The 15,029-nt window shown below is 36.0% G+C and overlaps 1 protein-coding gene across 2 annotated transcripts; it reads right to left on the bottom strand.

Moving 5' to 3' along the window:
• Positions 1-4,075: 4,075 nt before the first annotated feature.
• LOC113635494 (fucolectin-like) lies at positions 4,076-11,912 on the bottom strand. Of its 2 annotated transcripts, none has more exons than XM_027134987.2 (9): positions 11,761-11,912; positions 11,473-11,517; positions 11,084-11,366; positions 10,742-10,881; positions 10,568-10,659; positions 10,299-10,381; positions 5,048-7,618; positions 4,766-4,814; positions 4,076-4,455 (listed from the first exon to the last, which is right to left on the bottom strand). In XM_027134987.2, exons 1-6 carry the CDS (start codon positions 11,798-11,800, stop codon positions 10,304-10,306), a joined length of 678 nt encoding a protein of 225 aa, XP_026990788.2. In that variant the 5' UTR covers positions 11,801-11,912; the 3' UTR covers positions 4,076-4,455; positions 4,766-4,814; positions 5,048-7,618; positions 10,299-10,303. The 2 variants fall into 2 exon arrangements, with proteins under 2 accessions (XP_026990788.2, XP_026990789.2); XM_027134988.2 differs by having other exon boundaries at positions 5,048-5,139.
• Positions 11,913-15,029: the final 3,117 nt, after the last annotated feature.

The following is a 15,029-nucleotide window of genomic DNA, read 5'->3' as shown; positions in this document are numbered from 1 at the left end:
AAAAAGTTCACACCTTGTTTATAAAAGAGGTCAGAGGAGTATAGCCAGACTATTTTGAGCCGACAAAAAGATAAATCTAAGCAGAAAAGTATCTTAGAACATCCAACAGGTCAAACCAAATGAGTTGGATAAGCTACAACCAAATTAGGAATCTGAGGCTACAGTTGGCATTGACTCACTAAAACTGGACAAATACTGTATATCCTGAACTAATGAATATACATTTCTATTTGCTATGTAGATGACAGGGACAGAAGTTGGCATGAATCCCAACCTGCCTTGTGTCAACAGTCCAGACTACTGTTGTTGGTATAATGGTATGGGGAATTGTTTCTTTCAATGCATTCATGCCAACATAGATCCGAATCTCAAAGGAATATCGGCAACACTATGCCATGAGGAATTGAGGCTGTTCAAGTTGAATTGTGCCACTAAGGCAGTTCTACTACATAGTAAAGTGTTTTTAATAAAGTGGCCACTCAGTGTATATACAGAAGCTAAAGTCAGGCACTTCAGGTGCATAATAAATGTATGCAAAATACCTTTTTTTAACACTCATTGGGTATGAACTACTTGTCTTCATCATCAGACTACACAGAGTTCCCTCATTGTACTATCTCTCACCTTTACATTTATTTCTTTACATGTCACAAAATAATGTGGACCTCTCAGTCTAACTCCCTTTTTCTTTGCCAAAGTACTCCATCCAGTCCCTCACACCAAATGCTTCCTTCACCATTATAGAGTTTATTTTGTCTACAATAACTCAAACCTTGTTCTTTGTTTTCCCTCTTCATTTTCAGCAGTTTCTTTTCCTTAGCTATTGTATTTAAAACTGCACAGGAAATTTCTGTTAAAGGTTAAGAATGTTTTGTTTTTTGTGGTTTGCCTTTAAACAGTCATTTCCATGTTATTTTGCTACAGACAGAGGACAAAGATCACAACACAAAATTTAGCTGCATCATCATTATTGATTATTTTCTTAAAACAGCAAAAGCAAAAATGTTTCATTTATACTGTATTAAGGTATGTTAGGAATGATTCTGATCAGTGAATTAAAAACTTCTAAAAATATTCAGTTTATTATTATATAATTATAACTTTCTAAATGGAAGAAATATAACATTGAAGAAATGTTGCCAGTTATTTAGGCGCATCATGGAATATATTACCCCAGTGAAGAAAGGGAAGCGTCTAAAGGTAAGGGAAAAACTGGTCTAGCGCCACCTAGGTCAGTTTTCTCCAAAAAAATTTTCTAATAGTATGCCGGCTATGAATCATATTATGCTTTGTGTGTGGGCTTAAAAAAATATTGAGAGTATAAACTTTACTAGGTAAATAGGTTTTTTCATGTTTTTAGAGGATTTAATGCTTTAAAGCTGAAATGAAGCTTGTTTCTTGCTCATCCCCTAGTGGTCACTTTGTCTTCACGGCACGGCGATCCGTAAGAGGTCAAATGTCTTTAATTAGCCATTATGGTTTCAGTGGGCATAGACAGTGACATTGCGAGGGTGAGCCTTCTGGGTCTTTAGCCCCTCAATTACTATCAAAAACCCCTGGTCCTTTGAAGACGCAAAACATTTTACACCACATATAATGTAAAAGACTTAACAGTAGAATAAAACCTGTCTGTCTGTTGGTGTTTATTTTACACATTAATTCCACTATAGGCAGTTTTAAAACTTATGTGTCGAGCTGTTAAACAGAACAGTACTGTACATATTCTGCTCAGCAGGTGGATTTGTTGTTAGTATACTTTCATTGGACAGTCATCATTCACTCATTCATTTCACTGGAAGAGTTGACGAGGTAATAATAATGCTGCTGGTGAGACCCTAGCAATGCCCCTTGGCATAGAATCTGTGAAAAAAAACAGACTAAACCCTTTCATCAAACAGGTATATTGTTTAAATTATTATTTGAATTATTACACTCATTATTTGTTGAGTTGCAAATGAAAATAGACCTAAGAATTCATAATATTCCATCATAAAATGCATTTTCTATGGTACTATTTCACTTATCAATTAACTGTTAAATTCTCCTGGATCTGGGATAAACCAAAACCCCATTCGAACTGTTATATATAAGAACAGGAAGTTTGAATCAGAGCAGATTGTTTACTTGAAGTTGTTTATTGTGAAGAAAGAGGCATCTTGTCATTCATAAATTGAATTTATCAAGGGAAAACAGTACAATAGGTTCCCTTTCGATGGAACTGTGTCAGGGCTGACGCTATGGGAATGCTTCCGTGAGCAAGTTGTGTCTGAAGCTCTGTGTGCACAAACGCCAATTTAGTAGCTCAGGAAGACACTTGACCAAGTGATTATGCGCCAAAGTCCATATAAGGGCATCTACATCACATTACTCTAGCTTCTTTGTCTTCTGGAAACGCTCTGTGTATGTTTGTGTCGATTTTCGGTCTTGTTGTGAAGTATATTTACTGTATACTTCACAATATACTTTATATACTATATATACAGTATTCCATGTGGGATCTTGGTAAGTACAGATAAGCTTGGTCAGAAGATGAGCAGGTGATGCTTCTAAGCCAGTGGTTGATGATGTTTTGCTTGTACATGTCCTGCTTCATTTATTTCCTGTCTATAATATCCTGATGTTAACAATGATTGAGGCTCTTCCTCTCTCATTTTACATGTGGTGGTGGGTCCTTCTGCAAAACTGAACACAATAAACCGTTAAACCTTTTTTACACTTGACCGTGCCTACCAGTGTGATATTTTATGCTTTAATTCTCTCAAACCTCAAAACTTCCACAACAATTTATATATATATATATATATATGATGCAGGTAAAGTTAGTAAAAGAAACGAGGGACGGGTGCTGCCTCTGATGTCTTCACTACAACCCCAGGAGCTCAGTTTGCGATTTCTCCTGACTTAAACGAAGAACTATTATCGCGCTTTGTCTCTAAGCTTAATCCGCACTTGGTTGTACTCCAGCCAAGTGCCCGGCTTTAATTTTTATTTTTTGGGAACTTGGACGATTTCTAATGACTCTGGACCGAGGGCTGCTGGTAGACCCCTTTGTCCCATGGAGTCAGCTTTTAGGAAGTTTATGACACTGAAGATGGCTGGGCTCCTCTACTTGGCCTCTCTCAATGAGTGGGATATTTGCAGGCCCTGTCCAAGGCTATTCTGCACCCCAAGGCAGGTTATGTACTTAAGGTGCCTAGGATTGTAGGTTGTCCGGTCATCCTGCAGGCCTACTGTTCCCGTACCTTGGGTTGACAGAACAGGAGAGGCTGCATTTGCTTTGCCCAGTAAGGGCCTTGAGGACTTATGTCCACCGCTCAAGCTCGTGGAATAACTCCTCCTCCACTTTTGTCTGTTTTGGGAACCGGAACAGGGGTTATCCGATTTCTAAACAGTGCCTGGTGCACTGGGTAGTTGAGGCCATTAGGCAGGCCCCTGGCGTTCCCCTTGAAGATATTTTTGCTGCGGCTGGTTGGTCCTCCCCGCGCACCTTTCAGGTCCTATAACCTAGACTTGGACCCCACTCCAGGATCCCAGGTCCTGCAGGGCTATTGATGTTCTATTCCCTGTCTGCTTGTGCTCTCTCACAGACTCTGGCACAGTCATTGACCGGAACATGGCGGCGTGGGTATTGGCATTCCCTGAGCGTCTGTTACCCGGTTCCCTGAGAAGAGAACAAGATGCTGCTTTGCTGGCCATGCCCTGTGCATCTTTTCACACTGACTTCAGACAAATAGAAGCTGGAGCTGAAGCTGCGTCTCATTCCCTTCTCAGGGAACAGGGTTACGTACGTATCCTGGTGTAGTTTTCTCAGTTTAGTGTGTTCCCTAAAATGTATCCTGACATAAATGTGTAGTTATGTCAATATTTACATACAGATAGTTCCACATATTCAGTGTTGGTTCATGTTGTTTCTTTCAATTTCTATTATATAAAATCCGCATTCAGCAATATTGTCTATACTGTTTGATTTTAGAAACAATCTGTCCTCATGTTTGTGATAAATGGGTTGATTTGAGCATTTACAATAGCAAAGATTTCTGAATATTGTGTATGCTAAAAAAAAAGAGTCTCATAATACCAATGTAAAATGTTTAGTTAAGTTAATGGAATGCCCTGAACATGTCTTTTAATTTACATATACAATAACAAAAAATAAAAAAAATAATTAATAATAAATTTGCTTTACTGAAAATCATCACTGTACAATTTTTGGAAAATTTAAACAGGCAAGTGGTTAAAGTAGGAAACAAAGTTTATATTGGACACATACTGTAATTCCAGCAAGTAACACCTAATTCCTACTGTACATGACTTTAGTTTCAAATGCTTCTAAATAAAATCTATTTCAAATTCAAAAATAGTGAGCTCTCCAGAAATTCCATTTGCTACAGCCACTTCTTCTTCTTCATTTTCTTCTACTTCTTCTTCTACATAGTTAAGACATGCTTCTGCTTCCTGTATGTCAGAATGACAAAAGTCTTGACTGTCAGGTACAATAAATAAATCAGTGCATGGATGAATATGTAACAGTCAAAATGATGGTCTGGGAAAATTCAAAGCAATGTCAAAAGAAATTCTAATGTATTTAATACAAATTATATCATAGTGCTGTTGCATTTTTGAATCTGAAAATAGTATTTTCTATAATAGCAAGTATTCACATGGACATCATCGCAAAACATAAGTATGTTCAGGTATGGTGCATTAATTGTTTTATGCATCTTGACAAGAACTGGCCACTGGGGGTGGTATATGCAAGGAGTACCTGTTCCCTGGACCTAAAATACTGCTGATTGGATGCTGGCAGATTTGACCTGTTGGAGAAAAATATGTGTTATTTGCTATTTAATACTTAATGTACTGTATATATCATAATAAATTTTTTATATAAATTCACTGATTTCACATCCACCAATGAAAGATATTTACAAAGTGTATGAGTATGCCACAACAAAGTGGCAATAATCAGTCTGACCAAGGAGTATAGCTACAATGTATGTGTACCTAATAAACTGAAAACTGAGTGTAGATTCTCAAAGACACACACCTTTTGAAGAATTTTATCCCTCGTGGTAGGCTTGCTGCAATCCTCAATGCTGTTTAACTTTATTATCAGAAATGTCCTCTGAAAAACAGGGACTACAAAAAAGTATTTAAAGGAGGTTGTAAATGTTTATCTTTTTTCACAGATTTTGGTGGAAGGACATTTTTTTTTTAATTTCCAGGTTTATTATGTACACAAAGAGTACTTTAACAATCTACATACTGAAATTCTTTGTTAAATATAAACACAGCACAAATATGATATGTCAGCTCTTACATAATACAAAAGAATAGAATAGAAAAGACCATAAAGTCCTAAAAAAAAATTATATTATTTTTAACAAACATTTAGGAAAAAATCTTGAGAAGGGAGTATGGATGAGCAAAGGCTGAGGATGAGATAGAGAGACAGGAAGCACACACCCACACAGGGTTCAATAGTGGAATTTTGCATACATTTTGCATATACCTTACCTGCCAGTTTCTGTACTTAGCTAATGTATAAACACTGACTGGCCATTAAGAACACAATGTTACTAGGAAGAATTGCCTCCTTTAAGATTCTGATCTATGTTGGAATGATTGCATCACAATTAAAAAATAAAACAATCTCCAGACCATTATACCAGCAGCATGGACTGCATGGACTCTTGACACAAGGCAGATTGTGATTCATGCTGAGGACATTAACTTCTGCCCCTGTCATCATGGCAAAACAAAATTAATATTCATTATATCAGGCAACATTTGACCAGTTTTAGTGAGTCAATTCCAAATGTAGCCTCAGATTCCTGCCCTTGTTACATACAGAATTAAAGCCTACTTGACCTGTAGCTTGACATTCTCATTTGGTTTGACATGCTGGATGATCTAAGCTGTGTTTCTGTTTACTCAATTTGTAAAGAATTATGTCCCCGTCAGGTACATTGTATAAAGAAATTACTATTCGTTAGATCAGGATAAATTGTTCCAGTTTAAGTGAGTCAGTGCAAACTGTAGACTTAGATTCCTAATTTGGTTGTAACTTGTCACTCTCATTTGGTTTGACCTGTAAGCTGCTTTTCTGCTTAGTTGTAAATGTTTAGCTTTTTGTCAGTTCAAACCAGCCTGGCTAGTATCCAACCACTCTGTGTAAACTTTGGTGGCTCCTGTACAGCATTTAAATATTCCAGATCAGTCCCAAAAAATACTCAAACAAGTATTCCATCATCACTGAGATCACATTTTAAAATTTGATATGATGTGATTAATTGAAGGTCTTATCTGTGTCTGCATGATTTTATGCATTGTGCATCTTACCTATGAATGAGATTAGTTTTTTTTTTTTCTTCAAATACACCCTGAAGATTCAAAAACATTTGGAACTTTAAGTGCTTTGAGTAGCCTAAAGCAAAATTCATGCAAAGTACTATATTTTCCTAAAGCAATTCTGAAAGAAATTCATACATTTACATCTACGGAATGGCAAATGCCCTTATACAGAGCAGCTTATGTTTTTCTCTCTCTTTTTTTTTTTTTTACTGAGCCATTAAGGGTTAAAAGCCTACCATTGGACATACCAGCAACTTGACACAGTATTACAACTATTACAACTATAAATTTACTGGAGGATGACTCCTACACTTTATGTCTTTTTTGTTTGTAAGCAGAGCTTTGCTGTAAGTTTCGAAGCTGACTGTGTACATTTTCAGAGTTTCTCCAGATGCTGTCTGTTTGCAAGTGATTTCTTTAATTCAAATACTTTAAGAGTCTAATTATTTAATAGGCTAAACAGGTTTGAAATGTACATTATCATTTTGCATTGTTATTACAATAAACATTATTGAATCATTCAAAGTTTATTGCAATACATACTAACACTACAGTTTATTTTTAACTATACTTAAAATCAGAGTTTGACCAAAAATAAGTATAGGCCTCTGTAAAAGCTCTATTTTCTACTCAAGTTGTCAAACAGAGAATTTACACCTAACATAGCATTCACCAGTTAAGAATCCTTTTGACTGTGCACATCCAATTATAAAGATACAGTACATCATATAGCAAATATATATATTAACTTAACGGCACATCTTCGACAGATTACTTACTTTGTTTTGCTCTACATTTGTCAGAAAGTAAATATAAAATATTTATTTAAATGTAAATAAGTAACACTAGCCCCCCTTGTGTCTATACCTCTATCCTTTATCAATATGCCTACTTACAATCCACCAAGGAGCTGCCATATTCTCCCAGAGGGTGAAAGTCATAATAATAATAATAATAATAATAATAATAATAATAATAATAATAATAATAATGAAATATGTTTAATAATTACAATAGGTGCCTTGGACAGTATTATTATTATTATTATTATTATTATTATTATTATTATTAGTAGTAGTAGTAGTAGTAGTAGTAGTAGTATATTTTCTATAAAAGCATGATCTATCAGTGAGCATACGGGTATTTTCCTTCTTTTATGTGATCGAATATCATCCATATATTATTATGTTTTTGTATCAGTTAGTGATTATAAACAGTTATTGTCCAGTAGATGGTACAGTATTGTGATTCCGTATGTTGGTACCTACAAACGAGAAAGAACAAGAGTGAGTGCCTACAGACTAACATGCTGGTGTTGCTTCTTTTTAATTGTTATTAAAAGCCCTAAAACACTAAAAATCCAAAATTTACATACTGTCAGTCATAAAAATGTCAGATAAAAATGCTGAGTATTAGATACTTTAATGAAAAGTGAGATTGAAAAATTATAAACTAATTTTTGTTTTACATCACATTATCAAGGGCGTCGATTTGGGTAGGGACAGTGTGGACATGTCCCTACCAATATCCACGGAACACTCAATTGTCCCTAGCAATAATTCGACCAAGCCTATATATATTTATACATAACCACTGACGTCTGTATGTGTCTTTTTTTTTTACTTATTTCATGTAACATTTATCCTGGAATCATTACTTAAGATGAAAAATATTTTACAACGGCGTTCTGTAAAAAATAGCGCAACTTGTGGAACACAAACGGTTAACAGATTTACCCCCTGCAATGAATCCCGCCTCTGTAACTCACCTCTCTAAAAGGATTGGCCTTTGCCTTTTTTGAGTCCCGCCTCTCTAACCCACGTCGCTGTTTGATTGGGTTTGTCTTTCTCGCTAATGTGTTGAGGTCGGCTGCAGCTATATTCCGTTGTACGAAGCAATATGCAACGTGATTATGTAGGCTACCGGAATGTGAGTAAGAAAGTATTCTTATAACAACACCTTTATGCACAAAATACGGGGAACAAACAGCTTTATGCACAAAATACGGGGAATGTTGTGTCACACATCGATTCAGGGGCAGTGTTTTTCACAGTACATTACAATCCCATAATAACCGGATGACTTGCAAATTGGTGTGTTCAAATAGCAAGTTACAGTACAGTACACACTAAGCTCTCAGTTTTTATGATAAATATTTTATGAAAAATATTTTCCATCTTATTTAATGATTCCTGGATAAATGTTAAATGAAATAAGTAAAAAAAAGCACAAGAAAGACGGACGTCAGTGGTTATATATATATATATATATATATATATATATATATATATATATATATATATATATATATATATAGGCTTGGTCGAATTATTGCTATGGACAATTGAGTGTTCCCTGGATATTGGAATGTCCCTACCGTCCCTACCCAACTCGATGCCCTTGCTCTCCTCATACTCAGGGAAGCAAGATGAGTCTAATGACGATTTTGTAGTTTAAGTTTTTATATTTTGGTCCATTTCTCATGAGACCTACATGCAAATAATGTTTTTCCCACTGAATTATTATTATTATTATTATTATTATTATTATTATTATTATTATTATTATTATTAATCCCACAAAGTCATAATATGTGTGAAATTTGGAAAATAAACAACTGAAACATCACAAATTTATTCTCAAACTACTAAGCACTGTACACAATATTGCTGCCACATGTCAATCAGTTCGAATGAGGCTGTACGTAATTTATTTGAAAAGCTGTAATCCACGAGTGCTTGTATGGATTCACACTTAACTTGAAAGATATGTACAGGGTAAGATTCTGATTATAGTCATACAAATGGTATGGCAAAGTCAGGTAGCTTTATCTAAGATGGTCCTAGGATCAAGCTGAAATATGGCTGTCATTGGCTAATCAGATATTTGAAAATCGTCCCATTGAACTACCTGACGCTCACTCAAAAGTCTCACTCAAACTGATTAATCAGGGTTGCTTTTTTAACACAGGGGTCAGAGTGAAGTTCAAATAACACTTAATCTTGAACCAAAATTCCAATTAGGCTGAAATATGATGTGTCCTCTCTTTCCTCTAATTTCTAACTGAATTAATACAGCACATTTTTAGCATACACAATTAGCACAAAGATACTATCTTAAAATGTGATAAGTATGTTAATGTATGATCCATGTCTGGACACTGGGGTGTTATATGCATGGAGTCCTTGCACCCTGCAGATCAGGGTTTGTATTTGCGATTATTATTATAATATTTATTATTAATGGTGCTTGCAAAGCAACATTCTTGTTATTGTTATTACAAAACTTCAGCGCGTAACTTGTCCCGCAGCTTTTGTCCTAGACCCATGAATGAGGTGTCAAATCGAGGAGAGGTGTGCTATGACTTTTATGAGTGATTGGAATTCCCAAATTCCCGGTACAGAAGCTCAAGGCGGCTTTTTTTCCCATAGACTTCCATTATAAATTTTGGAGGTTTATAACTCGGCAAGTTTTCAAGCGATTTACTCGGCCAGATCCTTTAGGACCTTACTTCGGACAAAGTTTTATTTCATTACCAATTTTTGTCCAAAAGTATTGGCACCCCACCGGGTATTCACACGCCGTCACGTGTAGCCCCGCCCCCAAAATAAGCAAAATAAAAAAGTTAGCACAACATGAACATGTCATATATCAAAACACTCAGCTCGATGAGGGGAACTGACATCACGTGTAGCCCCGCCCCCAAATTAAGCGAAATCAAAAAGTTAGCACAACATGGACATGAACATGTCATAAATCAAAACACTCAGCACGATGAGGGGAACATGCAAGCACCATTCACATTTTCTTCAGGAAATGTGCATTCTAGTTATTATTATTATTATTATTATTATTATTATTATTATTATTATTATTATTATTATTAGCAGTAGTAGTAGAAGTTGTTGTTGTTGTAATAGTAGTACTCTTCTAAGCATTCTTACCTTTTTCAAGTGTTAGGTTCCAGTTCTGGTTCCTTTGTCCAACGAATCTGAAATACTGATGACTGGATGTTGGCAGATTTGATCTACGTAGAAAAATTACTCATTACTCTGTGCTATTGTGCTATGCAATATTTTACAGTCTATAACATTATATACTTCCTGCAGGTTAGCAGGGGAACTACAATCAGAGTCATGCCCAATGAGTGTAGCTACAAGATATGTGTACCCAATAAACTGACAAATGAGTGTGCATTCTCACAAACACACACCTTTTGCAGAACTTTGTCCCTCTTGGTAGGATTATTGAGATCCTCAATGCTGTTAAACTTTGTTCTCAGAAATGCCCTTTTAAAAACAGGGACTGCAAAAAGTAAACAATGCTGATATTTAGCAAAAATAAATAAATAATAAGATAAAATGTTAAATTGAATTTAAGGTGGAACCTGCAACTCCATAGACTTCCACTTCACACAGTGTGAGGATCTCGGTAATACTGGGAATAATGATATTTACGTAACGACCCTGCATATTGCAGGTGTAATTTGCAGAGGCACCAGCAGGGATGCTAGGGATAACAACACATCTACAGAGAGAGAAAATAAAACAACAACAAATGCATAATGTATTATGTCACTTTCAAATATTGATTCAGAGTTAATTAATTTTTTTTTTTCACCACCATTAAGTCGATTTTTATATTTTGTTATATATTTCATAATTTTTACATTTTATAAGAGTGTGCAGAATTTTTTTAATGTCACATTATACAATTTTTCCATTTTTACCTGGGGTTATTGTTGCCATTGTTGATTATGGAGTTGCCAATGTGGATCTCAGCACCATTTATACGTTCTGCACAACAGTCAGCTCTGTTAGTGATAATTACATTACTAATGTCATACACCGCCAACAAATCCACCCTCCACCATGGGCCAATCTCAGCATTTGTAGCAGTACATGAGTAGGAATCCATGTTAGATGCTCTGTTGCCATCAATAGCTAAAGAAGCATAGTAACTGCTGCTGTATGAAGACGATTGTGTTGCAATTCCTTTTAAGGCCACATTGACTGTGCAAAGAAGAACACTTATTTAGAAAAAACTTATATACAAAAGCATACACACAAATACTTTATACACATAATATATGCATTTATAATCTAAATAAATTCTTACCTTGTTGATGGGACAGTAACCACTGTGTTGAGAAAATGTATATCCCTGTGCAAAAATATATTTTCTATTGTTATTCCTCTGATTGTATGATGGCTTATTAGGAGACATCATAGAAATAACATGTAACAGGTATTTTCACAACATATTAACATATAAACAGAAAATTTTAATTCTTAAATATATTTCTAGGAGAAATTAAATACATTTTAGATTATTACAATAAACACAAGCTATATCTATTTTTCTGCTATACTTGAAATCATTTTAATGCTTAAAATCAGTGTTTACCTAAAATAAAAAGCATTTGCTTCTTCTGTGAATTCTCCATCTTCTGTATCTTCTGTTCAAATAGAAAGAAGAAGCTGTCCAATGGTGTTTCATGAAACGATTATGTGGTTTGTTTAAAAGGCAAATGCACTTTGTGTCAGGACTCAGCCAGACTTTGGCCATGTGCTTTTGTTTGTTTGGTGTCACGTGTCTGCCCCGCCCTTGTCTCTTCCTCCCCGCCTCTGCACACCTGTTCCTTTTTTTTAAAGTGGTGACCCATACTCAGAATTTGTTCTCTGCGTTTAACCCATCCAAAGTGCACACAAATAGCAGTGAACACAGACACACCGTGAACACACACCCGGAGCAGTGGGAAGCCATCAGTCGTGGCTGGCCCGAGACTTGAACCCACGCCCTTAGAGTTAGGAGTCAGACTCTCTAATCATTAGGCAACGACTTCCTGATGTGTCTAATCGTGATTAGTATTTAGTCGAGCCACGTTGCCTTAAGTTCCTATGCTTTCTTTGTCCTTGTTTTGTTCCTTTATTTAATAAATCCTGTTTTTTATGCTATCCTGCATTTGGGTCTATTTTATCATGCCATGTCACCAGCCCGAGTTTTGTTTTGGTATTTTTTTCCTCTGTGTCCTGTGACATCGCCCCGCACCTGCTGGTGGGTGTGTCGCTTCACTTCTGGTCTAGAAAATGTATATATATATACGTATGTATATATATGTATGTGTGGGTGTGGGTGTATGTGTATACAACTGTACACATGTATATGTATATGTGTATGTATTTTTTGTGGGAAATTCTGTTTCTTTGCTGACTTTTTTCGGTGGTCTTTTGTGCATATGTGGAGTGGTGTTTTTGAGCTTGTGTGTATGTGTTGAGCTGTTTCTTCCATTGCAGTGTTTTTTTATTGTATTGTTTTTCTATGAACGTGTTCTTTTAATTGAGTAAAGGGTGGGGTTACTAGGCTTGTTTAGACCCAATCAAGCTAATTGAAATCACAGGGTGGGTCAGTTGATTGCACGGCCTATATATCCCCCCTTTTTTTTTTTTTAACAAACGTGTTCCATTTGCCTGAAGAAGACCCAGCAGGGTCGAAACGTTGCTTTGCTTTTTAGCAAATTAATAAATACGGGAGTTAAAACAGTGTTTTACAAATAAGTAGGCTGATATCATTTTCATTTAGCAGGGTATAAAATTTATTAATGTAATGCAACCTGCTCACATCCTTCTGTTGAGTTTTTCTTTTTTTTCCCCTGGTATGATTATTTTCAATCATACTATGGACAGGATACTTTCTCCATTACAAGCCCCAGTGGTTTCATGTTCTGTTGATACAAAGGCACTTGTGACTTCACTCTTTCCATGTGTGACTGTGACTCCAGTAACAACATGAAAAACACTTGGGCTTTTTGCAGGACACTTTGCGCATTGCATTCCCTTTCTATAGTGCTTACTCAGGTGACCTTAAGCAAGGCAGCCAAAGCAGAGACCTTTTGACCTCAGGAGCTTAATTCTCTGTTTAATTCTTAATTGTCTCTCATCCAGAAATTCATTGGTCATATTCCTACACTGGCATTAAATGTTTTCCTGTGTTCTGCTCTGATCTTTGCCTATTCAAGTGCATTTTATTTATGTAGGCTGTGGCTCTCTGTAGTGTTGCTGAAGCCTCTTAGCCTCTATGTAGCCTTTAAGCTGGCATACAGTATGCTCACAACTGCAAACTTTAAGAACTTAAAGGTTCTTAACTTGTGAGCAGTTGAACATAGTATATCTTAACGGTTTGATCTCGACAGCATTCACATTCTCCATAAACGTCTAGCTCACCATTTGAACCTGTGATCTGAGCTTAATGTTTCAGGGCACTCCTTCCCCTCCACCACTTTGTACTAAACAGGCTCTAGCCCTCTATGTAATGAGAGAGCAACCTTTTTCTTCTTTATTTCTTCTTAAAGCCATTTAATTTTTATTTTTTTAAGCACTTAAACCAGAACTGGAACCTAACACTTGAAAAAGGTAAGAATGCTTAGAAGAGTACTACTATTACAACAACAACAACAACTTCTACTACTACTGCTAATAAGCACTTTTTCTAGACCGGCCCATGTCAGTGTCTGTCAGTGAGAATGTTTTAGAAAATGCTGAGAACGAGATCATTGTGTGATATTATGTTAGGATTTGTCTTTTAATGTTTCTAACAAGTAAAATGGTGCAGTAGTGACATCTGCTGTTCAGAAGCCTCTTATCAAATTTCAGGTAAAACAGTAAAATAAGTTTTCTTGCTTTTACAGTAATGTTTTTTTTTTTTTCTGAAAACCTCACCCAGCCAAACTAAAATCTTAATTTTCACTGCCTCGGTTTTATGATGGAAATTTGCATATACTCCAGAATGTTTTGAAGAGTATCCTTCTTTGCCATAAAAATGAACTTAATCCCCAAAAAAACATTTCCACTGCATTCAACTGACATCGTCAACGATTTTCTTATTAACACAAAGAGTCTGGAGATCACTCTGTCATGCTGGTTATGGTAGAATAACAGACTGGAAACTTTAAAACCCTCTGGAGTCGATAAACGCGTATTTGCGTTTTGTGGCATAATATCCTGAAATGAACTTAAATTACACTTTTATTTTTGATCGTACAGATAAGAGCAATACATCAATCGAATCTGTAAAGGGTCTACTTTTATTTGTATACACACATAACAACAAAACACTGTGAAAGAAAATATACAGACTGCGTTCTCTGCCATCTTGGTCTCGGTCACCACTCTTCACAGACACATAAATGAAACAACCCGAATCTCAGCGAATACTTGCCTCAAATACAAGATAAATATATGCATAGAAAGCTTGACATGTCTACTTTTAAATAAACAAATTCATGTCAAAAACAAATTATCTATTTTTATGTAGTCTGTAAGAAAGTAAGGAGTGGTCCGGTTTCTTCTGTTTCGCCTAATTATAGCTAATGTGTTCCCACCTGCATCTGAGCACGCTGTTCATATGTAAATGAACTGAGGTGATTCAGGTAACCACGTACACGCCCCCGTAACACAGGAATGACTCAGTACATGAAATTCGGACCTGTGAGATTTGCAAAGCCAAGTAAAGCATGGTAAGAGGCAGGACACTCCTTGGAAATGCCAGGCATGTGATGTTCACTTGTGTGTTCAGCTGAAAAGGAACTGTTTCCTAGCGTGGCACAAAGATGCATACAGTAACTGTTCAATTCTGGGTACTACTGTATGTGACAGAGTAGGTTTGTTGCACAGTTT

This window comes from Tachysurus fulvidraco, chromosome 7 (genome assembly GCF_022655615.1).
Source record: "Tachysurus fulvidraco isolate hzauxx_2018 chromosome 7, HZAU_PFXX_2.0, whole genome shotgun sequence".
Lineage (NCBI taxonomy): Eukaryota > Metazoa > Chordata > Actinopteri > Siluriformes > Bagridae > Tachysurus > Tachysurus fulvidraco.
This window is presented reverse-complemented; position numbering and strand designations above follow the sequence as displayed.

Excerpts from the sequence above, each read along its gene's own strand:
- LOC113635494 (XM_027134987.2), bottom strand. The coding sequence starts at position 11,800 with ATGGAGAATTCACAGAAGAAGCAAATGCTTTTTATTTTAG. Across the intron at positions 10,660-10,741 it reads GGAAGTCTATGGAGTTGCAG|TCCCTGTTTTTAAAAGGGCA; the intron begins GTTCCACCTTAA and ends TACTTTTTGCAG. Across the intron at positions 10,382-10,567 it reads GGGACAAAGTTCTGCAAAAG|ATCAAATCTGCCAACATCCA; the intron begins GTGTGTGTTTGT and ends TTTTCTACGTAG.